This window comes from Salvelinus fontinalis, chromosome 4 (genome assembly GCF_029448725.1).
Source record: "Salvelinus fontinalis isolate EN_2023a chromosome 4, ASM2944872v1, whole genome shotgun sequence".
Lineage (NCBI taxonomy): Eukaryota > Metazoa > Chordata > Actinopteri > Salmoniformes > Salmonidae > Salvelinus > Salvelinus fontinalis.
In genome coordinates, this window is record NC_074668.1 from 39385652 (window position 1) to 39412903 (window position 27252).

Here is a 27252-nt window from a genome sequence, read left to right on the forward strand (position 1 = left end):
ACCTAGCAATAGCCTAGTATCCAGCATCCACATCACGTGTGCCAAAAATATACCAACAACTAATGCAACGAGGAGCAATAGCAGGGATAAATGCACTTTGCCCAGTAACAGTGACACTTGTAGGGTAGTGACACAGACTCTTCAGTGGGCTGAGATGTGACCCATTTCCTTTAAGATGTAAAGGAAAGCAAGCAATAGTCTGGATGATGAGAGCCAGCTCCTTTGTCTACCGTCTCAGCTATCGCAGATGATGATACTGTAATCGAGTTTGACTGGATAATTACATATGAAATAGCTGAACGTATTTCACTACTCAGGCCCGTTATAGCTGAACGTATTTCACTACTCAGGCCCGTTAAATGACGTCGCCAAAACAGAGCGTGCATTGAACGTGGCCCGGAAGTTGCTATTGTTTGTGAGGGTACATTTAACCGGAGTAAATAAGCTAAACGAAGGCGTTGACGTACTTGTGTAAAATCGAGATGTTTTGAAAATTCTATCGGATAATATAGTTAGCTAACTGTGGCTAGCTGAAATAGCTAATTAGGTCAGTGTTGATATGCGTCTACTAGCATAGATAGCTAACGTTAGCTAAATTGGGTTTTTAGCTTGCAACTAGCTTGCTTCTTCAGCTACCAAGCAACATGCCTTCGTACAAAGCAGTGAGAAAGAGCAACCGCTTCTATTATTTCATCAAATTCACCTTAAATATCTACTCAATGCTCTTCTCGGTAAGTGTTTTAATATTGACTTGTTGGTTTTAGGTACAGGGTTGGGGACCGGACCACAAACATGTTGGATTGTGTGACTGTCCGATAACCACCATCACCTTTGTTTACCACACAGCTAACGTTATATGTTACTAGCCAGCTGTCTAGCTAGCCAGTGTAACAGCTATCTAGTAGCTGCCAGGATCTTCTTAGTTGGCTAGCTAGCTAACTCGGGTGTCAAATTGCTTGCAAGAATAACAAATAATGAAAATACTGCTGTGCACACTATTGTCGTTCATTTACTACACTAGGCTACACTGCTTTTCCTGCTTTGTAGTGCAGGGCGTGCCGTGAGACTACTGTGATACAGTTAAAAGTGAAGTGGGAGATTTTCTTTGCCGACAGGAAATGGGATGCTAACTGTAGCCCATTAACACATTTGATTGTTTCAGACTATTCTAGGGCCTTCATATTGCAATATTTGGAAAGAGTAACTAGCTATAGGCCTAAGCCTACCTATTACTTTACATTTGATTAAGCCTAATGAGTCTAATCAGGGTTATAGTCAAATTACCATTTAATGCAGCCTGGTGTTAATGCCTCTTCTTGGTGTTGTGGGACATTTACTACATTGTTGTTACAGCTTTTCAGGGCAGGAGTGGGTTACACAGGTAAGTCTAATTCACTTAAATGCCATAACATGCTAGCATACATGACACACATACACTTATGTGTCATGTAGGCTTTAAAGTGGAACTGACAGTATTTTGTCAACGTTATTCAAATATGTTCATATACACCCACAGGAGGATTGTGGCTGCTTATTTTTCTTTCTGACAAGCAAGAATATAGATATGGTCATTTTCACATTTTCATACATTCATAGAATGTTTGGGAATGACTCAGGCATTTGTGATAATGCTATAGCACTATAGAGTGGGAAAGTGTCTGTGCGTTTGGCAAATTAATAGATACTGCAGCGAATAAAACCTAATAAAAATATCTACACAGACCGGTGCACCATAGCCAATCAGAGCTACAATAGGCTTATATGCAAATAAGCCAATTGCCACACGGGCCTGCCATCAATTACTTTAAACTGGACTGTGTGTTTACAGGCAGTAGCAACAGCAAGACTTTAGATCATTAGAAAGATTTGCCATAAGCCACAGAATACACCTGAATGGATTTCAATAAAATATGTAAATAGCATGGGAGTCCTCTTACATCAAATTTTATTGGTCACATACGCATGGTTAGCAGATGTTAATGCGAGTGTATCGGAATGCTTGTGCTTCTAGTTCCGACAGTGCAGTAATATCTAACAATTCCCCAACAACTACCTAATACACACAAATCTAAAGGGGTGAATGAGAATATGTACATATAAATATATGGAGGGGCGATGGCCAAGCGGCATAGGCAAAGTGCAATAGATCGTATAAAATACACTACATTTGATATTAATAATGTAAGATATGTAAACATTATTAAAGTGGCATTATTTAAAATGGCATTGTTTAAAGTGACTAGTGATCCATTTATTAAAGTGGCCAGTGATTGGGACTCAGTGTAGGCAGCAGACTCTCTGAGTTAGTGATGGCTGTTTAGCAGTCTGATGGCCTTGAGATAGAAGCTGTTTGTCAGTCTCTCGGTCCCGGCTTTGATGCACCTGTACTGACCTCGCCTTTTGGATAGTAGCGGTGTGAACAGGCAGTGGCTCGGTTGGTTGTTGTCGTTGCTGATCTTTTTGGACTTCCTGTGACATCGGGTGCTGTAGGTGTCATGGAGGGCAGATAGTTTGCTCCCGGTGATGCGTTGTGCAGACCGCACCACCCTCTGGAGAGCCTTGCGGTTGAGAGCGGTGCTGTTGCCGTACCAGGCTGTGATACAGGATGCTCTCGATTGTGCATCTGTAAAAATTTCTTCAGCCTCCTCAGGTTGAAGAGGCGCTGTTGCGCCTTCTTCACCACGCTGTCTGTGTGGGTGGACCATTTCAGTTTGTTTGTGATGTGTACGCCGAATAACTTAAAGCTTTCCACCTTCTCCACTGCTTCTTCCTGAAGTCCACGATCATCTCCTTTGTTTTGTTGACGTTGAGTGAGAGGTTGTTTTCCTGACACCACACTCCGAGTGCCCTCACTTCCTCCCTGTAGGTTGTCTCGTCGTTGTTGGTAATCAAGCCCACTACTGTTGTGTCGTCTGCAAACTTGATGATTGATTTGGAGGCGTGCATGGCCACGCAGTCGTGGGTGAACAGAGAGTACAGGAGGGGGCTGAGCACAACCCTTGTGGGGCCCCAGTGTTGAGGGTCAGCGAAGTGGAGATGTTGTTTCCTACCATCACCACCTGGGGGCGGCCTGTCAGGAAGTCCAGGACCCAATTGCACAGGGCGGGGTTGAGACCCAGGGCCTCCAGCTTAATGATGAGCTTGGAGGGTACTATGGTGTTGAATGCTGAGCTGTAGTCAATGAACAGCATTCTTACATGGCTATTCCTCTTGTCCAGATAGGGTAGTGTGATGGCGATTGCATCGTCTGTGGACCTGTTGAGGCGGTATGCAAACTGAAGTGGGTCTAGGGTGGCCGGTAAGGTGATATGATCCTTGACTAGTCTCTCAAAGCACTTCATGATGACAGAAGTGAGTGCTACAGGGCGGTAGTCATTTAGTTCAGTTATCTTTGCCTTCTTGGGTACAGGAACAATGGTGGCCCGGTGTCTGAACCGATTCCGACAACATATCCCGAGAGAGCCATATTTCCGTGAAACAGAATGTTACAGTCTCTGATGTCGCTCTGGAATTTTGTCTACCTTGTTGTCAAGAGACTGGACATTGTTGAGTAGTATACCCGGGAGCGGTGGGCGATGTGCACGTCTACGGAGCCTGACCAGGAGGCTGCTCCATCTGCCCCTTCTGCGGTGCTGTTGTTTTGGGTCGGCTTCTGGAATTAGATCCATTGTCCTGGGTGGTGGTACAAACAGAGGATCCGCTTCAGGAAAGTTGTATTCCTGGTCGTAATGTTGGTAAGTCGACGTTGCTCTTTTATCCAATAGTTCTTCCCGGCTGTATGTAATAAGACTTAAGATTTCCTGGGGTAACAATGTAAGAAATAATACAGAAATAAACAAAATACTGCATAGTTTCCAAATGACTCGAAGCGAGGCGACCATCTCTGTCGGCTCCATCTTGTTCCTTTGGGAACTTTACATTCCTATTGATCAAACAACAATGAAAAGGTAGGCTCTCTCGCCCTCTGTTGCCTATGCACATCAGCAACAACAAGATCAACAGCTAATGTTAACCAGAGCGAGTTGAGCTAAAATCTAACAAGGGAACAGTAGATCAACCCTTTTTGTGTTGGCCGTCAAAATTGCACTGATGAACGATGGGGAGTAGCCTACTCGCTCTTCTGCAGCTTGTCTGTCATTGCATGCTTGTCCCAACCCACGTTTTGACGACTGAATGGGAACTTTCCTGCCTGCCCGCTAGTGATGTGAAGTTCGTGAACAATTCTCAATTTTTGAACAACCCTTTTTACTGACTCGAGAGACATGATTTGTTTTTTTTCAGTGACTCTTTAATTTTTGTCGTTCGTTTGACCTACTGGCCACAATTAATTCTACAGCAGTATTAAAAGCCAATTTATGCTTTCTCTGGCCATGCGATTCAGAGGCTCCTTACAGAGGGTGTGATGCAATTGCAGAGCCTCTGGAGGTGGGGGCGGGAGGCACTGTATAAACACAAACTCACTTCCTTGACAACTTCCTTCGCAACAGTTCTGCTCTGCGACGCGCAAGAAGTATGACTGCACTGACTTCTTCAGAGGTCGTATCGCTGTAAATGAGGTACGGTCAATGCAGACTCCGGATTTACCATGCAGAGCCTTTAAATACCGGCGACTCCGGATATGTGCTCCGACCAGCAACTGTCCATGTGTGCAAGGGAAAATAAATGATGCTGCAGCATAGAGAAGAAAAAATACATATTTGGAACTGATAATTGATCACATGGCGCAAGAATGAATGCAATTAATTGAATGTTATGATGGACACAGCTTTGTAGAACCACAACATACACATCCTCTGCTCAACAAACTCGAACTCGAGAACAAATCTTTTGGGGGTGGCTGCAATTCGCAAACGGTATCACTCAGTCAAGCAATGCCAAGTGTCGTTTAACAATCTAGTCCGGTTGCAGACACCACAAATAGACCTAGTTTAAACTGTGTCAAGTAGGGCTATCCCCGACTAAAAGAAATTAATAATAATCTTTGTCAACCGAACGTCGTCTGTTTTTTCGACCATTCGATTGGTCGACATTTTTAAATGTGTATTTTTCCATATATCAAGTCAAACTTTATTTGTCACATGCGCCAAATACAACAAGAGTAGACCTTACCGTGAAATGCTTACTTACAAGCCCTTAACCAACAGTGCAGTTCAAGAAGAGTTAAGAAAATACTTACAAAAAAACTAAAGTAAAAAAATTATAAAAATAACATAATAACATAATAATAACGAGGCTATATACAGGGTGTACCGAGTCAGTGTGCGGGGGTACAGGTTAGTTGAGGTAATTTGTACAGGTAGGTAGGGGTGAAGTAATAAACAGTGAGTAGCAGCAGTGTACAAAACAAATGGGAGGGGGGTCTATGTAAATAGTTCGGTGGCCATTTGATTAATTGTTCAGCAGTCTCATTGCTTGGGGGTAGAAGCTGTTATGGAGCTTTTTGGTACTAGACTTTGCGCTCCGGTACCGCTTGCCATGCGGTAGCAGAGAAAACAGTCTTGGGTGACTGGAGTCTCTGACAATTTTATGGGCTTTCATCTGACACCGCCTATTATATACACTTGAAGTAGGAAGTTTACATACACTTAGGTTGGAATCATTAAAACTCGTTTTTCAACCACTCCACAAATTTATTATTAACATACTATAGTTTTGGCAAGTCGGTTAGGACATCTACTTTGTGCATGACACAAGTAATTTTTCTAACAATTGTTTACAGACTATTATTTCACTTTTAATTCACTGTATCACTATTCCAGTGGGTCAGAAGTTTACATACAATAAGTTGACTGTGCCTTTAAACAGCTTGGAACATTCCAGAAAATGGTGTCATGTCTTTAGAAGCATCTGATGGGCTAATTGACATCATTTGAGTCAATTGGAGGTGTACCTGTGGAAGGCCTACCTTCAAACTCAGTGCCTCTTTGCTTGACATCATGGGAAAATCTAAAGAAATTAGCCAAGACCTCAGAAAAAAATGGTAGACCTGGTTCATCCTTGGGAGCAATTTCCAAACGTCTGAAGGTACCACGATCATCTGTACAAACAATAGTACGCAAGTATAAACACCATGGGACCACGCAGCCGTAATACCGCTCAGGAAGGAGAAACATTCCGTCTCCTAGAGATGAACGTACTTTGGTGTGAAAAGTGCAAATCAATCCCAGATCAACAGCAAAGGACCTTGTGCAGATGCTGGAGGAAACAGGTACAAAAGTATCTATATCCACAGTAAAACGAGTACTATATCGACATAACCTGAAAGGGTGCTCAGCAAGGAAGAAGCCACTGCTCCCAAACCACCATAAAAAGCCAGACAACGGTTTGCAACTGCACATGGGGACAAAGATTGTACTTTTTGGAGAAATGTTCTTTGTTGTGATGAAACAAAAATAGAACTGTTTGGCCATAATGACCATTGTTATGTTTGGAGGGAAAAGGGAGAGGTTTGCAAGCCGAAGAACACTATCCCAACCATGAAGCACGGGGGTGGCAGCATCATGTTGTGGGGCTGCTTTGCTGCCGGAGGGACTGGTGCACTTCACAAAATAGATGGCATATTCAGGAAGGGAAATTATGTGGATATATTGAAGCAACATCTCAAGACATCAGTCAGGAAGTTAAAGCTTGGTCGCAAATGGGTCTTCCAAATGGACAATGACCCCAAGCATACTTCCAAAGTTGGGGCAAAATGGCTTAAGGACAACAAAGTCAAGGTATTGGAATGGCCATCACAAAGCCCTGACCTCAATCCTATAGAAAATGTGTGGGCAGAACTGAAAAAGCATGTGCGAGCAAGGAGGCCTACAAACCTGACTGAGTTACTCCAGCTGTCCGGATGAATGGGCCAAAATTCACCCAACTTATTGTGGGAAGCTTGTGGAAGGCTAAGTTAAACTATTTAAAGGCAACGCTACCAAATACTAATTGAGTGTTTGTAAACTTCTGCCCCACTGGGAATGTGATGAAAGAAATTAAAGCTGGAATAAATCATTCTCTCGACTATTATTCTGACAGTTCACATTCTTAACATAAAGTGGTGATCCTAACTGACCTAAGACAGGGAATTTTTACTAGGATTAAATGTCATGAATTGTGAAAAACTGAATTTAAATGTATTTGGCTAAGGTGTATGTAAACTTCTGACTTCAACTGTAGGTCCTGGATGGCAGGAAGCTTGGCCCCAGTGATGTACTGGGCCGTACGCACTACCCTCTGTAGCGCCTGAGGGGAAAAAGGTTTGGCGTGCCCTCTTCACGACTGTCTTGGTGTATTTAGACCATGATAGTTCGTTGGTGATGTGGACACCAAGGAACTTGAAACTCTCGACCCGCTATAAATCACATTGGCTACACCTGGCCTGTCTGCAATGAACTTGAAACATTGTATTAACTTGGGCCTGGCCAAAAGCATGCGCTAGCAAGCTTGAAACATTGTATAAAGTCTTCTGGGCCCTCAGAGTTTCCCACGCCAGTGAGCTCGGGACAGACACAGCTGTAGGCTATTTGCGCAAGGGGTAAGAAGCAGTGCTTGACTTGGGCAGGAGTCCACCGAAGCTGACTACCAGCACCTCACATTTTCTGCTGCTTGAGCTCCTGTTCCTCTTATGGAATATTAACTCAAAAGTATTGTGGAGCTCCTGCACCTAAATATAAACAGTACCATCACTCAAAATGAGTACTGGAACATATTTCAGTCCAAGTCAAGCACTGATAAGAGGTAATCAAGTAGCCCTATTTTATGACGTTTCTACTGGATCAGAGCATGCCAGTTGAAACAGTGCATCCCGAATAGCTCGAGGAAGTAAACAATGTACCAGGTTGGCTGTGATTTGCAACCTGATTGCAATATTTGTTGGACTACCAAGACCTACTGTATATTGGTGAATTATATTAATCATGCATTTTAACTGCATCTATAAAAAAAGCCTTACTCTACGTCATACATTTACTTTATGGCTACTTTTGACAAGGACCCATAGGGCTGTGTTCAGTATGGGCCCTGGTCAAAAGTAGTGCACTATATCAGGAATAAGGTGCCATTTGGGAAGCAGCTGGTGTGTTAAGAGACATCTCTTGAGGCCTTGAGTGAGAGCAGTGGTCCTGAGAGGGATCAACTGTTCACTCTGTTCGGTCTCTGCAGGTGACGCAATATTAACTACAACAGTCTCTACGGTCATCTCACCACCAGGCAGAGAAGAGGGATGCAGCCAATAACTGTACATATGAATGGACAAAGCTGTCGATCACGTGACACCGTTCATTCCTATGTGAAGACTCAATAGCGCATTGAAGACAAATGAAGTTGGTTAAGATGGACATAACATGCCCAGTTTAAGCTACTCCAGGAAGTGACGTTGAAGGCTAGCTCAGTGCTGCCCCCTCTCACTGAGAGGCACGTGTCTTCACTGACATTTCCAACCTCTCGCTGTCCGAGTCTGTAATAGCAACATGTTTTAAGCAGATCACCATAGTGACGGTGCCCAAGAACACCAAGGTAACCTGCCTAAATGACTACCGACCCGTAGCACTCACATCTGTAGCCATGAAGTGCTTTGAAAGGCTGGTCACAATCAACACCATTATCCTAGAAACCCTAGACCCACTCCAATTTCGTTACTGCCCCAACAGATCCACAGATGATACAATCTCTATTGCATTCTACACTGGCCTTTCCCATCTGGACAAAATGAACACCTATGTGAGAATGCTATTCATTGACTACAGCTCAGCGTTCAACACCATAGTGCCCTCAAAGCTCACCAATAAGCTAAGGACCCTGGGACTAAACACCTCCCTCTGCAACTGGATCCTGGACTTCCTGACGGGCCGAGACAGCCTATAGGGAGGAGGTCAGAGACCTGGCCGTAGTGCCAGGACAACAACCTCTCCCTCAAAGTGATCAAGACAAAGGAGATGATTGTGGACTACAGAATAAGGACGACCGAGCACGTCCCCATTCTCATCGACGGGGCTGCAGTGGAGCAGGTTGAGAGCTTCAAGTTCCTTGGTGTCCACATCACCAACAAACTATCATGGTCTATGCACAACAAGACAGTCATGAAGAGGTCACGACAAAACCTGTTCCCCTTCAGGAGACTGAAAAGATTTGGCATGGGTCCTCAGATCCAGGTTCTACAGCTGCACCGACACGAGCATCCTGACTGGTTGCATCACTGCTTGGTATGGCAACGGCTCGGCCACCGACTGCAAGGCACTACAGAGGGTAGTGCGAACAGGCCAATCCATCACTGGGGCCAAGCTTCCTGCCATTCAGGACCTCTATACCAGGCGGTGTCAGAGGAAGGCCCTAAAAATTGTCAAAGACTCCAGCCACCCTAGTCGTAGACTGTTCTCTCTGCTACCTCACGGCAAGCGATACTGGAGCTCCAAGTCTAGGTCCAAGAGGCTTCTAACCAGCTTCTACCCCAAAGCCATAAGACTCCTGAACATCTAGTCAAATGGCTACCCACCCAGACTATTTGCACCCAACCCCCCTTTACACCGCTGCTACTCTCTGTTGTCATCTATGCGTAGTCACTTTAATATCTCCATCTACTCTACCTACATACTACCTCAACTAACCGGTGCCCCCATACATTGACTCTGTATCGGTACCCCCCTGTATATAGTCTCGCTATTGTTATTTTACTGCTGCTCTTTAATTGCTTGCTACTTTTAGCTCTTATTCTTATCCATATTTTTTGGGAACTGCGTTGTTGGTTAGGTGCTCGTAAGTAAACATTTCACTGTAAGGTTTACACCTGTTGTATTCGGCGCATGTGACAAGTAAAATTTGATTTGAACTCAAGTTGAAGGCCACCGGGGTACTGCAGGCTGAATTAGCATCTCAATTATCCTCATAACTTCTTCTGTGTGCCATTTTTAAAACAATTGGTTCAAGGACATACATCTGGTGTCATTAGAAGAAGTTACTGGTACCATGATTGTCTTTGAATGTTGTATTTATTTACTCAAATTGACCATGAAGATTTCCATTTTTCCATTCACTATAATGGAGGGGGGTCATGTTTTCTGCTAACAATGCCTGCGGTACTGTGGTCGGCCTTCAACTCCCGTGGCTTCAATGAGGGGGGGGATCGTTTTCCCCTGCATGCAGCTGAAAGAGAGGATGAAGGGAACTGGGGGAGATTGTATGAGATATGGATGAGTGACTTTGGCCATGACTTTCAATTGGTTTTCTTGGCTATACATCAGAGTTTGTTATAAAATTCAGCCTACCCTTGAGTAGTGACTCAGTGTTTAGGCATATAGTGATGTCTTTATACATTTATATGTGCCTATGGGGGAAATCACCAATATCTCTCTCACCGTAGACAACCTTTGAGTGCCATTGAATAATTCCATTTTTTTTGTTGTTGTGTGTTCTCATGTAGTTAACCTAGGTGTTGGTGCGCTGCCTGGAAAGTGTTGGGACTAGAATGTCTAGTATAGGCTAGTGCTCGCTGACACTTTTTGTTGTTGTCATATTTGAATTGCAAACCCTATCCTAGGCTAATGGATGAGTCAGCCAATTTTATCGTATTTTACTCATCCAGTTACTTTATCAGTTAAATGTAACCATGCCCCTTCCATCACTCTCTCTTTCCACCACCATTTTTGGCGAATCCTCGTCTTCCTAGAATCAATCAGTGGGTATAATGAATCCCTCGCTCTCTCTCACTCTGATGTCTCACCCTATCTCTCACTCCATGACTCTCCTTCTAACCTCAAAGGAAATTGCAGTCGTTTTCATGTTCAATTTGCACACTCTTTCTCTCTCCCTCTCCCTCTCAAGAAACTGTAATACGGCATTTCCACTGAGGATTTACTCCGGTGTTTTACCCAAAAGGCTCAGACCTTTCTGTTTCCATCTATGCATTTACACAATGGCTGACTTGAACACCTTCTCACAAACCAACAGTCCTGAATGATGCGGAGGTTGTTGGTTCTGCTCGCCACAAGTCTTTAGAGTCGCTCTCCTAACGGAAACACAATAACACTAGACATACATTAACATAAAACACTGGCGGCCCACTGGTGTGGGGGTAAGTCTCAATGGAAAAGCACCATCAGTGACTTCATTTGCTTGGATTTTTATTTTCTCTCCTTCTTTCCAGTCTTTCTCACTTCTTCTTTCTTCCTCTCACCTTCTTTTCAGCTCCCACTCTTCCGTGTTGAGATTTAGTGCCTTGGCTTGTGTTCCTCCCAGAGATTCCCTGGCCCACAGCCAGCCATGCAGGGGCTCTCGTAGTTAATTAATGCTGTTTCTTCCCCTTGTCTCTTCAATCTGCTTAATGTAATTTCACACACAGTTTTGCGGGAATCCGTATGACGTGCATGCATAAGTGTGTGTGTGTATGTAGGTTTTTTGGGGGAAGGAGAGAGTCAGGCAACTAATCCTTTAAGAGTGTGTGCCCTATTTGCATAGCTTCTTATCAGTCTGAGGTTTGGTCATTTTAGGATATTTGTCTCTCGGTCTCAGTGTGTCTAGCCTACTTTTCAGTCCACTCAGGCTACACTACGGCGGGAGACAGAATAAATAAGAGAGGAACTAAGGTTCCTCTGTAAGAGACTTGAATTAGGCCTATATCTTTGAAAATGGATCCTTTAATACATTTTCCGATGTTGGGCGGGGTGGTGGTGGTGGCTGTCAGTAGTGAATGGACTAGAGTAGGTAAAGAGCGAAGAGGCTCGCTCTCTTGGTGCAGAGTGCCTTTCTCCGTAATTGAGAATCAATAGGTAGGCCTAGGTGGTGGCAATTGTTAGTTGTTTTTCTATTCTTTTTTTGCGAGCGTTGCAGAAAGACAGAACTATCATTGGGTCAAAGCTTGTGTTCCGAATGGCACCCTATTCCCTATGTTGCCTTTGTATAGTTCCTTTAGTTCACGATAAAGGGAATAGGGTGCCATTTGGGATGTGAACTAGCAGCCCACCCTGCCCTGGGTTTGAAAGCTCCCAAATGGCACTCTAGGAGCTAGTCAAGTGGGTTGTTTTATACTAACGAGGGGGACGTCGCAGCGAGACGGGAGCTAGGCCCACCATTTTCTGTCCTCTCCTGTCTCCGTCATCTTCTGTTCCCTATTTGCTAACTTTATTTTGGGCAGCAGGGGGTGGAGCAGGAGCACTAGGGTCTTTAGGCTCTGGTCAAAAGTAGTGCACTATTGGTAATAGGGTACCATTTGGGGCTCATTGATGCTCTTTTAAAGATGTCCTTGTTATTTGAAATCAGCTATGGGTATGTAATCCAATCCACGGTAGCTTTGAACATAACAGTTGGTGCTGAGCAATTAGTGCTTGTTGTGATTGGTTCGATTTCTTTTCATTTTTTTTAAAGTAATTTTTTATATTTTTAATTTTTTTACATTAAATGCTCTATGCATTATGTGGGTTTATTATGTAACAACAGAATAAAACAATGAATAAAAGTCCCATGAAGGTAGTGACTACCCATGACTGCTTATCACTTATTAACCATCATTTATTCACATTACTTTAATAAAATATGTGTTTTATTTGAGGACATTATTATTTAATTCCAAGTCCTCATCTCTATGCTATGCTGTCTGACAAAATCAACATTTTAGTAGTTCTTCAAAGTAAATAAGGCATACTTTTATGACTGCTGAATACCAACTATCAAACACTTTGATCATGTATTTTCAGGTAGGGATACCTTGTGAAGAAACAGCTTTCCATCCCTCTCGATCGTGCGTTCTCTCTTCTCCTCGTATCGTGTCTGCTCCACACAGAACGGACAAGTAGACAGACGCACAATGGATTATAAACTATTTCGAATATTAGCCTGTTGAAAACTACTCGCTACTACATCGCACAGTTCGGGCGTGATCGGATTTATCTCTACAGAACCTGCGCATCCAGCTCACAGGAAAAAACTAACGAAATGGAATTCAAATAATTGAACTGACGTTGGTCAAACTTTTGTTTAAAAAATGAAAGTTAACAGACATTTTGGTTAATCGCTCAGCACTAATGGCAAAAGCATTTAATGTTCCTCGCTTGGTTAGGCTATGCTTTCTATGCACGCTGCTGTCATAAAATCCTGTTATTTGCAGTGACGCTAATTCGTAAAGATGGCACCCTGCAGTGTTCTGACCTTCTCACCCCAACCCGCTCTCCCTCTCTCCCATCTCCTTTCTTTCCCCTACTGCCCTCTCTCCTCCCCATCTCTCTCTGTCTTCCTCCTTTCTCCCTGCCTTACCCCTCTCTTCTCTTACGACTCCCATCTCACTGTCTCGCCGCTTCTACCCCCACCCTCTCTCCCTGTCTCCCGCTCTCTCTTCCTTCCCCTCTTGCCCTGCCTCTTCACTTTCTCCCTGCCTCCCCTACCCCCTCTCCCCTCCTACAGCTCCTGGGCCTGTGTGTGTTGTGCGTGGGGGTGTACGCGGAGGTGGAACGCCAGAATAACCGTACCCTGGAGGGGGTGTTCCTGGCCCCCGCTGTGGTGCTCATCCTGCTGGGCCTGGTGATGTTCACCGTCTCCCTGGTGGGCATGGTGGGCTCCCTCAGGGACAACAAGACCCTGCTTCACATGGTGAGAGAGGGGAGGGAGGGAGCGGTGGGGAGGAGAGAGATAAAGGGAGGGAGGAGAAAGGAGATCCTGCTACACATGGGGAGAGAGGGGAGTGGGAGGAGGAATGGCGAGGGAGATGAGAGCGGGAGGAAAGGAAGGAGGGGAACGTTATGTCGGCGGAAGCACATGGTGAGAGTAAAGGGATTGGAGGGGTAGATGAGATGAGAGGGGGAGGACATGGTGGGGGTGATTCGGGATAGAGACATAGCGAGGAGAAGAACCCCCTCACAAAGTCAGAGAGAGAGGGAGGAGGGGACTGACTGGGGTATGTCAGTAAGCCTGATGACGGGTTGCTTGTCTCAGCCCAGCAAGCCATCTGCGGGGCACTTTGTTCTCAATCAGTTATCTCTCTCCAAACTGGGATATACAGATAGCAGCTAAAGTCCCTCTAAACTCTGTCCCTCTGGTTTGTGTCATGCTAACCCCCCCCCCCCCTCTCTCTCTTCAAAGGGCTTTATTGGCATGGGAAACGTATGTTTACATTGCCAAAGCAAATGGAATAGACAATAACCTAAAGGGAAATTAACATCTCTTTTTCTCTCTCCTCTCCACCAGTTCTTGTGTGTTCTGTGTGTCCTACTGTTCCTGCAAGTTGTGGCTCTCATCGTTGCACTCATCTTTGAGAAGAAGGCCAGTTCTCTCATTTCTGGCACCTACACACATGCATGCACGCACACGTCATCTGTAACATGTTCACATGGTACAGCAGTGTCCCCTTTGGCATAGCCTCCAGCCACGAAAAGATCACATCACAGCAGCATTCAATGTGATGGATGATGACTTCCATCGCTCATCATTCATACCCCTCTCTCTTTACTCTTCCTCCTCTCTCTCTCTCCCTGTAGACATCAGCCTTGTTCCAAAGTAGCATACGAGAGGGAATTAAACACTATTACGATGATCTGGACTTCAAAAACATCTTGGACTTTGTGCAACAGAAGGTAAGAGAGGACTCGCTTTACATTAACGGAAGCAACAGACAGGATATAGTGATGTGTGTGTGTGTGTTGAATGTAGGATACACTGAGATGGATAGAGTATGAGTGATTGAAAAAACAACAGACTGAACCCTGTCATTATTAAATCCTCCCCCACTACACACACACACACACACACACACTAGTCTTTTGAGAGGTTGGCTAATTTTGTATTTTATCTCTGCCATTCATCCTGGTTAATTAATTAACCAGACCACATATATATTTATTTATTTAACCTTTATTTAACTAGGCAACTAGGCATAATAATCCTCACTGCTGCAGGCATTCAATCCTTTCATTGGCCACCATTGTTCACACCTCTCAAAGCTTTACTTTCCACCTGTGTAACAAATGGCGCACACTATTCTCTAGACAGTCTGCTACTTTCGACAGAGCCATAGGATTCCTGGTCAAAAGTAGTGCTCTATATAGGGAATAGGGTGTCATTTGGGAAACGGCTGTTGTCATTCGCACACCTATTAGAGTGCCTCTATCTCAATCAGCAGTGGAGTACAACGCTGTTGAGCCCCGCAAGGAGAACAACACAATAAGAAGCTGCTGCTGCCACTATAATACCAAAAGATACCAAAAGCGTTGACCCGCTGTCGTATCTCTACTTTTCTCTCTACGCTGCTATCAACATGCTAGGTTATCCATCTGATTTCCTACAGCCTGCACGAGTTTAAAGTGTAGTCTTTATTTGAGTGTCAAAGTCCCGGTTTACCTGGGGCCCTCGCTTCCTGTCTGACAATCTCCACATTGATATCGATTTGCTGGGAGAAATGGGTTGTGAGATTAAAGTCAATGAAAGAAGCCAGCCTTGCCCTGGGTTGAAAGGATAAAGATTGGGTGATTCCCAAATGGCTATTTTCTGCAGTTGAAGTCGGAGGTTTACATACACTTAGGTTGGAGTCATTAAAACTCGTTTTTAAACCACTCCATAAATTTCTTGTTAACATACTATATAGTTTTGGTAAGTCGGTTAGGACTTGAATGAACGATTGGAAAATAATTCAGTTCCAACCCCTGGAAGAAATTGTGCACAAATATTGAATTTTAAAAGCCCGTTATATTAAATGAAGTGCCCTTTAACATAGACCACATGGAAAATAAGTGTATGGAAACTTCTGACTTCAACTGTATGTACAGTTGAAGTCAGAAGTTTATATACACCTAGGTTGGAGTCATTAAAACTCGTTTTTCAACCACTCCATGTCTTGTTAACATACTATATAGTTTTGGTAAGTCGGTTAGGACATCTACTTTGTGCATGACACAAGTAATTTTTCCAACAATTGTTTACAGACAGATTATTTCACTTAAAATTCACTGTATCACAATTCCAGTGGGTCAGAAGTTTACATACACTAAGTTGACTGTGCCTTTAAACAGCTTGGAAAAGTCCAGAAAATGATGTCATGACTTTAGAAGCTTCTGATAGGCTAATTGACATCATTTGAGTCAATTGGAGGTGTTCCTGTGGATGTATTTCAAGGCCTATCTTCAAACTCAGGGCCTCTTTGCTTGACATCATGGGAAAATCAAAAGAAATCAGCCAAGACTTCAGAAAAATAATTGTAGACCTCCACGAGTCTGGTTCATCCTTGGGAGCAATTTCCAAACGCCTGAAGGTACCACGTTCTTGTGTACAAACAATAGTATGCAAGTATAAACACCATGGGACCACGCAGCCGTCATACCGCTCAGGAAGGAGATGCATTCTGTCTCCTAGAGATGAACGTACTTTGTTGCGAAAAGTGCAAATCAATCCCAGAACATTGGCAAAGGACCTTGTGAAGATGTTGGAGGAAACACGTACAAAAGTATCTATATCCACAGTAAAACGAGTCCTATATCGACACAATCTGAAAGGCCGCTCAGCAAGGAAGAAGCCACTGCTCCAAAACCGCCATAAAAAAGCCAGACTACGGTTTGCAACTGCACATGGGGACAAAGATCATACTTTTTGGAGAAATGTCCTCTGGTCTGATGAAAAAGGGGGAGGCTTGCAAGCCGAAGAACACCAACAGCATCATGTTGTGGGGTGCTTTGCTGCAGGAGGGACTGGTGCACTTCACAAAATAGATGGCATCATGAGGTGGGAAAATTATGTGGATATATTGAAGCAACATCTCAAGACATCAGTCAGGAAGTTAAAGCTTAGTCACAAATGGGTCTTCCAAATGGACAATGACCCCAAGCATACTTCCAAAGTTGTGGAAGTACGGACAACAAAGTCAAAGTACTGGAGTGGCCATCACAAAGCCCTGACCTCAATCCTATAGAAAATGTATGGGCAGAACTGAAAAAGCGTGTGCGAGCAAGGAGGCCGACAAGCCTGACTCAGCTACACTAGCTCTGTCAGGAGGAATGGGCCAAAATTCACCCAACTTATTGTGGGAAGCTTGTGGAAGGCTACCCAAAATGTTTGACCCAAGTTAAACAATTTAAAGGCAATGCTATCAAATACAAATTGAGTGTATGTAAACTTCTGACCCAATGGGAATGTGATGAAAGAAATGAAAGCTGAAATAAATCATTCTCTCTTCTAGTATTCTGACATTTCACATTCATAAAATAAAGTGGTGATCCTACCTGACAGGGAATATTTACTAGGATTAAATGTCAGGAATTGTGAAAAACTGAGTTTAAATGTATTTGGCCTAGGTGTATGTAAACTTCCGACTTCAACTGTATATCATCTATAAAATCCCGTTGGGCTGTGGTCTAAAGTAGTGCACTATAGAGGGTATAGGGGGCCATTTGGTACCGAGGCAGAGTAGAGAATGTCCTCAGGGCTCCAGTCCAAGGTGACAGGGAGGTTCTGACCTGAGCAGGGAAGCAGTCACTCACTGTGGTTGTTTCCCCCCCCCCCCCGCTTACTTCATTAAGATGCCTGTGTTTGGTGCTGTTTCTCTCCCTCTCTCTCCCCTCGTTCTCTCTCTCTCTTTTTCTCTGTTTATTTTCCTCTCCAGTTCTCTTGTTGTGGTGGGGACGAGTACAAGGACTGGGGTGTCAATCAGTACCATTTCTGCAATGGCACCGGGCCGCTGGCCTGTGGCGTTCCTTATACATGTTGTGTCCGCCACAAGGTGAATGCTCTCGTCGTACACACACACACACACACACACACACACACACACACACACACACACACACACACACACACACACACACACACACACACACACACACACACACACACACACACACACACACACACACACACACACACACACACACACACAGTAGATTTTTTTAAATCATCCATTGGCACCATTCTCCAGCTGTCACCTTTTATCTAGACCGTGACGTGTGTGTGTGTGTGTCAGGTAGGAACTGATAACACACATTGATTTTTTTATTTTAACCAGGCAAGTCAGTTAAGAACAAATTGTTATTTACAATGACGGCCTACACTGGCCAAACCCGGACGACGCTGGGCCAATTGTGCGCCGCCCTATGGGACTCCCAATCACGGCCGGGTTTGTGATATAGCCTGGATTCAAACCAGGGTGTCTGTAGTGACGCTTCAAGCACTGAGATGCAGTGCCTTAGACCGCTGCGCCACTCGGTAGCCCACATAAACCTTAGCCAATATTATATTTGCCCTCCCTATCAGCCGCTCACATGTCTCTGTGGATCTCATTTAGCGCTCCTCCAGACCCACACAGACTCACTGAGCACACTGAGCCTTGCAGAGGTAGTGAGAAGCATCAGTGGCCTGTAGCAATAAGGGATCCTCATTTATTTTAAACAAAGATCAGTTCTTGGAAACTGAAGAAGTCTCTAAACCCCAAAGCAATACTCTACTCTCTTCCCTTTTAATCATATACTAAGACCCTGCTATTTGTAAAGGTGATCTCCACACACAGATGAAATGGGAGGGGGGGGGGGTGAATGTCATTCTACCACATGGAATCACACACCCATCAGGGAGACCTTTCCTTGTGCTTCGATGAGTAAGCTAACCATGTTCTAGCGCTACTGTTCATCTTGGGTGTTTTACGTGCACAGGTCAGATATTGTGAGAGCGAAATGAAGAGACAAAGCCATACAGCCCTCTAGCCATGAATTGAGTGAGTGGATCCATGGTCTGCTTTCAGTACAGGCCCTCTCCCCCTGCCTCTCATCCCCGGCCTCGTGCTGCATTACTAGGCAATTAACGCCGGTTGAATTGGTTACAGTGAAATGTGTGGAGTCACTCAGGCACAGGAAGAGACCCCGAGACCTCGGCGTCAGTTGAGGGAGTGGGAGATAATTAAATCCATTTACTGAACTCATGATTCATTTCCTCTCTCCCTGTCTAACTCGCCCTCTCGCTATCTCTCTCTCTCTTGTTCCTTTATCACTTCATCTTTTTCCCTCTCTCTCTCTCTCTCTCTGTGCCTTGTCTGTTTGTCTTTCTTCTCTCTCTGTCTCTCTTCTTTGCTTCTTCCTCTGGTCTGTACCCACACAGGGCAACTCCAAAGCACCACAAAGCTATAAACTGATTAAGGAATGTCCAGCTCTCTGCCATGTGCTCCACAACATGTGTCTGTTGGTGTCCGACGTGCATAAATGTACTTTTTAACAACAAGGATACTTACCTGACTTCAAAAAACAAATAAATGATAGTTATTTGCACATGACTCATCTTCATAATCATATTCTCCCTGTCTCGTTTTCCCAGGTGGGAGAGGTTGTCAACACTCTTTGTGGTTACAAGACTCTCAGCCAGCAGGTAAGGGGAAGATAAGTGGTTATATCCCAGTCCTAATAGGCTGTGAAATCTTCCCCCCCCCCCCTCCATTTCCTCTGTGTGCTGCTTGTTTGTTGGCCTTCATTAGCCTGTGGAGCTTGTCATTCTGCGCAGAGACCGAAGCTATGTTTCAAATGGCACCATATTCCCTATAAAGTGCACTACTTTTGACCAGGGCCCGCATAGGTAGTGCACTATATAGGGTGCCATTTGGGACTCAACCAAAGATGGCAACAGGGAAAAGAGCAGCAACAGGAGCATTTACTTTTATGGCCCCAAAATGGTTGTTCTCTCTAGCTGCAGTATGCAGCAAATAAGGTAATTGGTTATCACTGTATTGTGCCTGCTGGTAGTGGCTGGTGGTGTTGTGATATTGATTCAGCTGTCTCTGTTTTCTGTCCTTGAGCCATATTGTCTTTGGTACCGTATGTTGGAAAATCTTTGGGGAATAGTTGAACAGTTTGTTTTTTAAAGGCACACTATTCGTTTGTCGTAGTAGAACATATTTTTCCACTGTTTTTCTATTGTTCATGTTAGCATTGTAGTGCCTCATCATTGTGAAATGACCGTCTTGATTTTTGCCTTAACGCCATGCATACAAACACTCAGTCAAATGCATTTCATTTAGTCTCTCTCTCTTCCTCTGTCTTCTCCTCCCTCTCTCCTTCATTCTGCCCGTTTGCTTGCTTTCTCTGTCAGCGTGAGGTCCTAGATGAGGTGATTCATGTGCGAGGCTGTATCCATGCTGTCAACCTGTGGATGAGCGACAACGTGGGAGCAACTATTGGGCTCTGCTGTGCCTTAGGTCTGCCACAGGTCAGTCACAGACGCGCACACACACGCTTGCACCAGGTGAGAGCGTGCGTGTGTATTTATTCACTCAGTCTTTCCATCCCCGGGAGGTTTCTCCTAGCACATTTGCATTTTGATTGACTCCTAACCAGTTTTTGTCGGTCTGTCCACCACTTCATTATATTGTGTCTGCCTCTCACACAGAACTAAACAATTTCTGTGTTCCAAATGGCATACTATCCCCAATATAGTGCACTAATTTTGAGCAGGGCCCTATAGGGGGGCGTCAGGTAGCCTAGTGGTTAGAGCGTTGGACTAGTAAAGGTTGCAAGATCGAATCCTCAAGCTGACGAGGTAAAAAATCTGTTGTTCTGCCCCTGAACAAGGCAGTTAACCCACTGTTCCTAGGCCATCATTGAAAATAATAATTTGTTCTTAACTGACTTGCCTAGTTAAATAAAGGTAAAATACATGTAAAAAATAAATAAATAATAGGGAATAGGGTGCCATTTGGAACACGCACAATGTGATGTGAATGGTGTCTGTAGAAAGCACTCCCCCTGAAGAGCTGTAAATTTGGGCTTAGCTAGGCAACCCTCTCCCTTCTCTGTTGGCAACATGGCCTAGCCTACATGTAGCTTAGCCAGTTTACACTGCATGATACAGTATCTCTGTAACATTTAACGCTTTCATAACCAACAAGGAGCTGGATGATTTCTATTGTGTTATAAACTCAATTTGAATAAATCAGAGTTTGTTGTTTACTATTATCCATTCACTTAGTTTTTAGTTCTAGTTTAGAGCGTTTGTCTGTCTCCCCCACCCGATCAGCCTCTTTTTACTTTTATCCTCACTCTCCTGTGCTGTGACAATTTTGCAGCCAGACTTCTATGCGAGCCCCCTTGGAGATGTGTAATTACACCACATACTGATTCTGCAGCAGCTGCACTATCATAAAATGTGCCTATTCTTTGGGGATGAGGTGCAATCCAGACAGTCCAGTCCAGTAGCAGACAGACCGAAAAGGAAACTGAGGGTTCTTATCAGGCAAGCTCAGGTGGGAACTAGTTAATTTCAAAGCACTGGGGGAGTGGACAGCTGCACACTCAAGTTGGCTTGCCCAGGCATTACCCACCTTGGGACCAAAGTACGGTATTACTTAATTGAAAAGTTGGATATCTGTATGCCTCTGCAACTTTTATGGTGTCAGGTACATGCAAGCCCATTAAACGCGAACATGACGGTGCATTATATTTAAAAACTTAGTTACATGGTCTAAACTGGATTCTATGCGGTGGTCCTTGAATATCCAGCTGGAATATTTTCCCCTGGCTGTGGGTACCAGTCTCTATGGGCCCTGGTCAAAACGATATAGGGAATAAGGGTGTCAGAGTTTGATCCCCAGCCGAGTGATATCAAAGACTGTAAAAAATGGGACCCAATGCGTCTCTGCTTGGCACTCAGCATTATGGAGACAGATTAGGGGTAAGGCGCTGCGATAGACTAGCGTCCTGTCCAGGAGGTGAACTTGTACATCAAGCTGACTCACGCTACAGAACCAGGAGATGGGCTCTTGCAAGGCTACTTACATCTCTGCTGTGTTCCCTGCCTCTCTCCAGCCTGCTGAGCTGTGTGTACTAGTCCCAGTGTCAGAGTAAATGTAACTGGTCTCTCTGCTGTGTGTCTCTCCAGCTTATGGGCATCGTGCTGAGCTGTATGTTCTGGAACCTGCTGGTGGAGATGAATGAGTCCATGGACATGGTGGACTTCAAGATCCTCAAGAGGGCTGGCTTTGAGTACAGCGAGCTGGACCTGGCTGGTGCTGGCTGCTGCCTGTGTCTGCCCAGAGACGGAGGCTACCTCCCCCTGCCAGCTTTAGACCCCATCTTGTCTGACCCTGACCTAAAGCCCATCCCCATCCGGGTCCAGCGGCCCCTGCCCGTCCAGGTCCATAGGCCCCTGGCCCAATCCCTCCAAGACCTCAAGCTATCTGGGCTTAGACTGGACGAGGTAGACATTGGGCGGAAGCAGAAAAGAAGGGAATATTAATTTTAGAATTTCCTCTGAGTTGTTTTGTTGTTGTTTTGGTCTGTGTGTTTGTTGAAGGACAGGTTAGACCTGTTGCACTATTTGGTGGTCAAACCAATCAATGGTCATTAACTGACAGGATCACAGGTTATAATGGCCATGTTCCTAGCTGGCTACATTGCATACGCATGCCAGATCTCAATGCCTGGATAGGTGTTTAACATATCAGCTAACCACATTATATGATATAGCAATCTGATGCCTGACTGCGCAGTTGATGACGTGGCACACATCCATTGGTTGATGCAATGCATGCAGTTGGCCTGGAACCCGACCAGAGGTTTGGCACTTTGGAAAGGCATTATTGGAGCAATCGTTAGTCTTTCAAAGAACAAGATGCTGCAGTGGTTTTTAGACACTAATTTAAGTTGTTTTTACCCTTTTCTAAATGGAGCTTTCAAATTGAGCTGCGGTCTCTGCATTATTTTTGACATTTCCTCAAATTTGTTGCAGGTATTTTATAAATCTTTTATTTTGAGCTGTGTCTCATGTGCTAAAGCATACCTCAGGCTGTATTCAAATGGCCCAATAGTCAGAAGACAATTCACATCATGTTTATTTACTATACCGACTTGACATTTTTTTTGTTTGAGATGATCATTCTAGTCAGAGCAGAGGAATGGGAGTAGCCAATCTTGTCTCGCTTCGAGTGCAATGTCTGTGAAGGATGTGTAGCATGTTTCTTTTTTGTATGAACTCTTTGATTCCGTTTGTACACAGTGCCTTCGGGAAGTATTCAAACCCCTTGACCACTGCCTTGTTCTAAATTATTATTCGATTTTTATTTTTTATCCCTCAGCAATCTACACACAATACCCCATAATTACAAAGTGAAAACCCGTTTTTAGAAATGATTGCTCATTTATTAAAAATTAAAAACAGAAATACCTTATTTACACTACTGTTCAAAAGTTTGGGGTCACTTAGAAATGTCCTTTTTTTTAAAGAAAATCAATTTTTTTTGTCCATTTAAAATAACATCAAATTGATCAGAAATACAGTGTAGACATTGTTAATGTTGTAAATGACTATTGTAGCTGGAAATGGCAGATTTTTTTTATTTTTATGGAATATCTTCATAGGCATACAGAGGCCCGTTATCAGCAACCCTCACTCCTGTGTTACAATGGCACGTTGTGTTAGCTAATCCAAGTTTATCATTTTAAAAGGCTAATTGATAATTAGAAAACCCTTTTGCAATTATGTTAGCACAGCTGAAAACTGTTGACCTAATTTAAAGAAGCAATAAAACTGGCCTTCTTCAGACTAGCTGATGCTCCAGATACTCAACATTTGTCGTTTGAGAAACAGACGCCTCATAAGTCCTCAACTGGCAGCTTCATTAAATAGTACCCGCAAAACACCAGTCTCAACATCAACAGTGAAGAGGCGACTCCCGGATGCTGGCCTTCTATGCAGAGTTGCAAAGAAAAAGCCATATCTCAGACCAGCCAATAAAAAAAAAAATAAGATTGGCAAAAGAACACAGACACTGGACAGAGGAACTCTGCCTAGAAGGCCAGCATCCCGAAGTCGCCTCTTCACTGTTGACGTTGAGACTGGTGTTTTGCGGGTACTATTTAATGAAGCTGTCAGTTGAGGACTTGTGAGGCGTATGTTTCTCAAACTAGACACTCTAATGTACTTGTCCTCTTACTCAGTTGTGCACACATTAACAATGTCTACACTGTATTTTTTTATACATTTGATGTTATTTTAATGGACAGAAAAATGTACTTTTATTTTAAAAACAAGGACATTTCTAAGTGACCCCAAACTTTTGAACAGTAGTGTACATACGGTAAGTATTGAGACCCTTTGCTATGAGACTCGAAATTGAGCTCAGGTGCATCCTGTTTCCATTGATCATCCTTGAGATGTTTCTACAACTTGATTGGAGTCCACCTGTGGTAAATTCAATTGATTGGACATAATTTAGAAAGGCACACACCAGTCTATGTAAGGTCCCACAGTTGGCAGTGCATGTCATAGCAAAAACCAAGCCATGGGGTTGAAGGAATTGTCCGTCAAGCTCAGACAGGATTTGTCGAGGCACAGATCTGGGGAAGGGTACCAAAACATTTCTGTAGCATTGAAGGTCCCCAAGAACACAGTGGCCTCCATCGTTCTTAAATGGGAGACGCTTGGAACCACCAAGTCTTCCTAGAGCTGGCTGCCTGGCCAAACTGAGCAATCAGGGGAGAAGGGCCTTGGTCAGGCAGGTGACCAAGAACCTGATGGTCACTGACAGAGCTCCAGAGTTCCTCTATGGAGATGGGAGAACCTTTCAGAGAGACAACCATCTCTGCAGCACTCCACCAATCAGGCCTTTATGGTAGAGTGGCCAGACAGAAGCCATTCCTCAGTAAAACAAACATGACAGCCCGCTTGGAGTTTGCCAAATGGCACCTAAAGGACTCTCAGACCATGAGAAACAAGATTCTGGTCTGATGAAACCAAGATTGAACACTTTGGCCTGAATGCCAAGAGTCACGTCTGGAGGGAACCTGGCACCATCTCAAAAGTGAAGGTTCATCTTCCAACAGGACAACGACCCTAAGCACACTGCCAAGACAACTCAGGAGTGTCTTCGAGACAAGTCTCTGAATGTCCTTGAGTGACCCAGCCAGAGCCCGGACTTGAACCCAATCCAACATCTCTGGAGAGACCTAAAAATAGCTGTGCTGCAATGCTCCCCATCTAACCTGACAGAGCGTGAGAGGACCTGCGGTAAAAAATGGGAGAAACTCTCCAAAAACAGGTGTGTCAAGCTTGTAGCGTCATACTCAAGAAGACTCGAGGCTGTACTCGCGGCCAAAGGTGCTTCAACAAGTACTGAGTAATGGGTCTGAATACTAATGTTAATGTGGTATTTCAGTTTAGAATTTTCTGTAAATTAGCAAAAATGGCACACAAAAAAAATGTGCTTTGTTATTATGGGGTATTGTGTGTAGATTGAGGGGGGAAATTATTTAATCAATTTTAGAATAAGGCTGTAACGTAACAAAATGCGGAAAAAGTCAAGGGGTCTGAATACTTTGACGGCACTATATGTTTGTATGTATGAACTGCCTATTCAGGAACCAAGTGGAAAGTGTGTGTGTTGTATTTTAATTAAGTTAAAAAAGGAAACTGTTTACAGCTCTTTCAGGGTCTCATCAGGGGTTTTCAGTCTCTTCCATTTTTAAAAAAAAATACTTTTTTTTTATACTTAGCTTTTTGAAACAAAACCAATGTTATAAGGGATACAACAAATCCAGTCCAAATTATATCAATCCATGTAAAGCTAGGATCTTTTTCATATCTAATCTGATTTATTGCACTGTTTGAGCTTCATCTTAGCTCTGGCCTTGTATAAACACTACTGTCATTGTCAATAAAGCTGTTTTGAATTTGATTTCTTTGCTCTAATGTCATCTATATTCTGCCTGTAAACGTTTGATGCCTGCAAACATCTCCCATGTAAAGTGTGGCTGCGTCTGATATGGCACTATAACCCTATGGGCTCTGATCAAAAGTAGTGCACTACTATATAGAGAATATGGTGCCATTTCAGACGCGGCCTGTCTTATAACGATGCTGTAATGGTCACATAGTTTATGTGGTGGATTTCCTGGGTGTGCTTGCCGAATGGCACCCTATTCCCTATATCGTGCAATACTTTTGACCAGGGCCCATAGGGTTGCTCTTCAAAAGTGGTACAAATTTGGGTTTGTAAAAATATGCAAATGTGCATTCTATTTTTACAGAACTTTCAAGACATGTCTTCAAATGTGTCTATCAGGAGACGTGGAGGAGGCCGTAGGAGGGCAACAACCCAGCAGCAGGACCGCTACCTCCGCCTTTGTGCAAGGAGGAGCACTGCCAGCGCCCTGCAAAATGACCTCCAGCAAGCCGCGGAGGTAGCGGTCCTGCTGCTGGGTTGTTGCCCTCCTACGGCCTCCTCCACGTCTCCTGATGTACTGGCCTGTCTCCTGGTAGCGCCTCCATGCTCTGGACACTACGCTGACAGACACAGCAAACCTTTTTGCCACAGCTCGCATTGATGTGCCATCCTGGATGAACTGCACTACCTGAGCCACTTGTGTGGGTTGTAGACTCCGTCTCATGCTACCACTAGAGTGAGAGCACCGCCAGCATTCAAAAGTGACCAAAACATCATCCAGGAAGCATAGGAACTGAGAAGTGGTCTGTGGTTACCACCTGCAGAATCACTCCTTTTTTGGGGGTGTCTTGCTAATTGCCTATAATTTCCACCTTTTGTCTATTCCATTTGCACAACAGCATGTGAAATTTATTGTCAATCAGTGTTGCTTCCTAAGTGGACAGTTTGATTTCACAGAAGTGTGATTGACTTGGAGTTACATTGTGTTGTTTAAGTGTTCCCTTTATTTTTTTGGGCAGTGTATAATGTGAGTACCAGTCAAAAGTTTGGAATGGCATCAAACACCTGGAAACAATTTGTTTGATGCATTACCACAAGCCCGTTCTCCCCAATTAAGATGCCACCAATCTCCTGTGGTTCATATACAGTACCAGTCAAAAGTTTGGACACCTACTCATTCAAGGGTTTTTCTTTATTTTTTTTACTATTTTCTACATTGTAGAATAATAGTGAAGACATCAAAACTTTGAAATAACACATATGGAATCATGTAGCAACCAAAAGATTGTTAAACAAATCAAAATAGATTTTAGATTCTTCAAAGTAGCCACCCTTTGCCTTGACAGCTTTGCACACTCTTGGCATTCTCCCAACCAGCTTCACGAGATAGTCACCTGGAATGCATTTCAATTAACAGGTATGCCTTGTTAAAAGTACATTTTGGAAATGTATTTCCTTAATGCATTTGAGCCAATCAGTTGTTGTGACAAGGTAGGGGTGTTATGAAGAAGATATCCCTATTTGGTAAAATACCAAGTCTATATTATGGCAAGAACAGCTCAAATAAACAAAGAGAAATGACAGTCTATTATTACTTTTAAGACATTTAATTTTTATTTAACCAGGAAGGGCTTATTCAGATTTTATCTCTTTTTCAAGAGCATCCTGGCCAA

At 43.8% G+C, this 27252-nt stretch overlaps 1 protein-coding gene across 2 annotated transcripts; it reads left to right on the top strand.

The window, feature by feature from the left end:
• Positions 1-136: 136 nt before the first annotated feature.
• Positions 137-23540, top strand: LOC129853752 (tetraspanin-15-like). Of its 2 annotated transcripts, XM_055920116.1 has the most exons (8): positions 138-731; positions 13369-13554; positions 14149-14223; positions 14439-14534; positions 17549-17665; positions 19246-19296; positions 20014-20130; positions 21799-23540. In XM_055920116.1, the coding sequence occupies exons 1-8, from the start codon at positions 645-647 to the stop codon at positions 22153-22155; spliced, it is 1086 nt and encodes a 361-aa protein (XP_055776091.1). In that variant the 5' UTR covers positions 138-644; the 3' UTR covers positions 22156-23540. The 2 variants fall into 2 exon arrangements, with proteins under 2 accessions (XP_055776092.1, XP_055776091.1); XM_055920117.1 differs by lacking the exon at positions 14149-14223 and having other exon boundaries at positions 137-731.
• The last annotated feature ends 3712 nt before the right edge of the window (positions 23541-27252 follow it).

Bases quoted from the DNA above. Each gene is read 5' to 3' on its own strand.
- LOC129853752 (XM_055920116.1), top strand. From the start codon at position 645: ATGCCTTCGTACAAAGCAGTGAGAAAGAGCAACCGCTTCTATTATTTC. The intron at 732-13,368 runs GTAAGTGTTTTA...CCCCTCCTACAG, and splicing joins TCTACTCAATGCTCTTCTCG to CTCCTGGGCCTGTGTGTGTT. The intron at 14,535-17,548 runs GTAAGAGAGGAC...TTTCCTCTCCAG, and splicing joins TGGACTTTGTGCAACAGAAG to TTCTCTTGTTGTGGTGGGGA.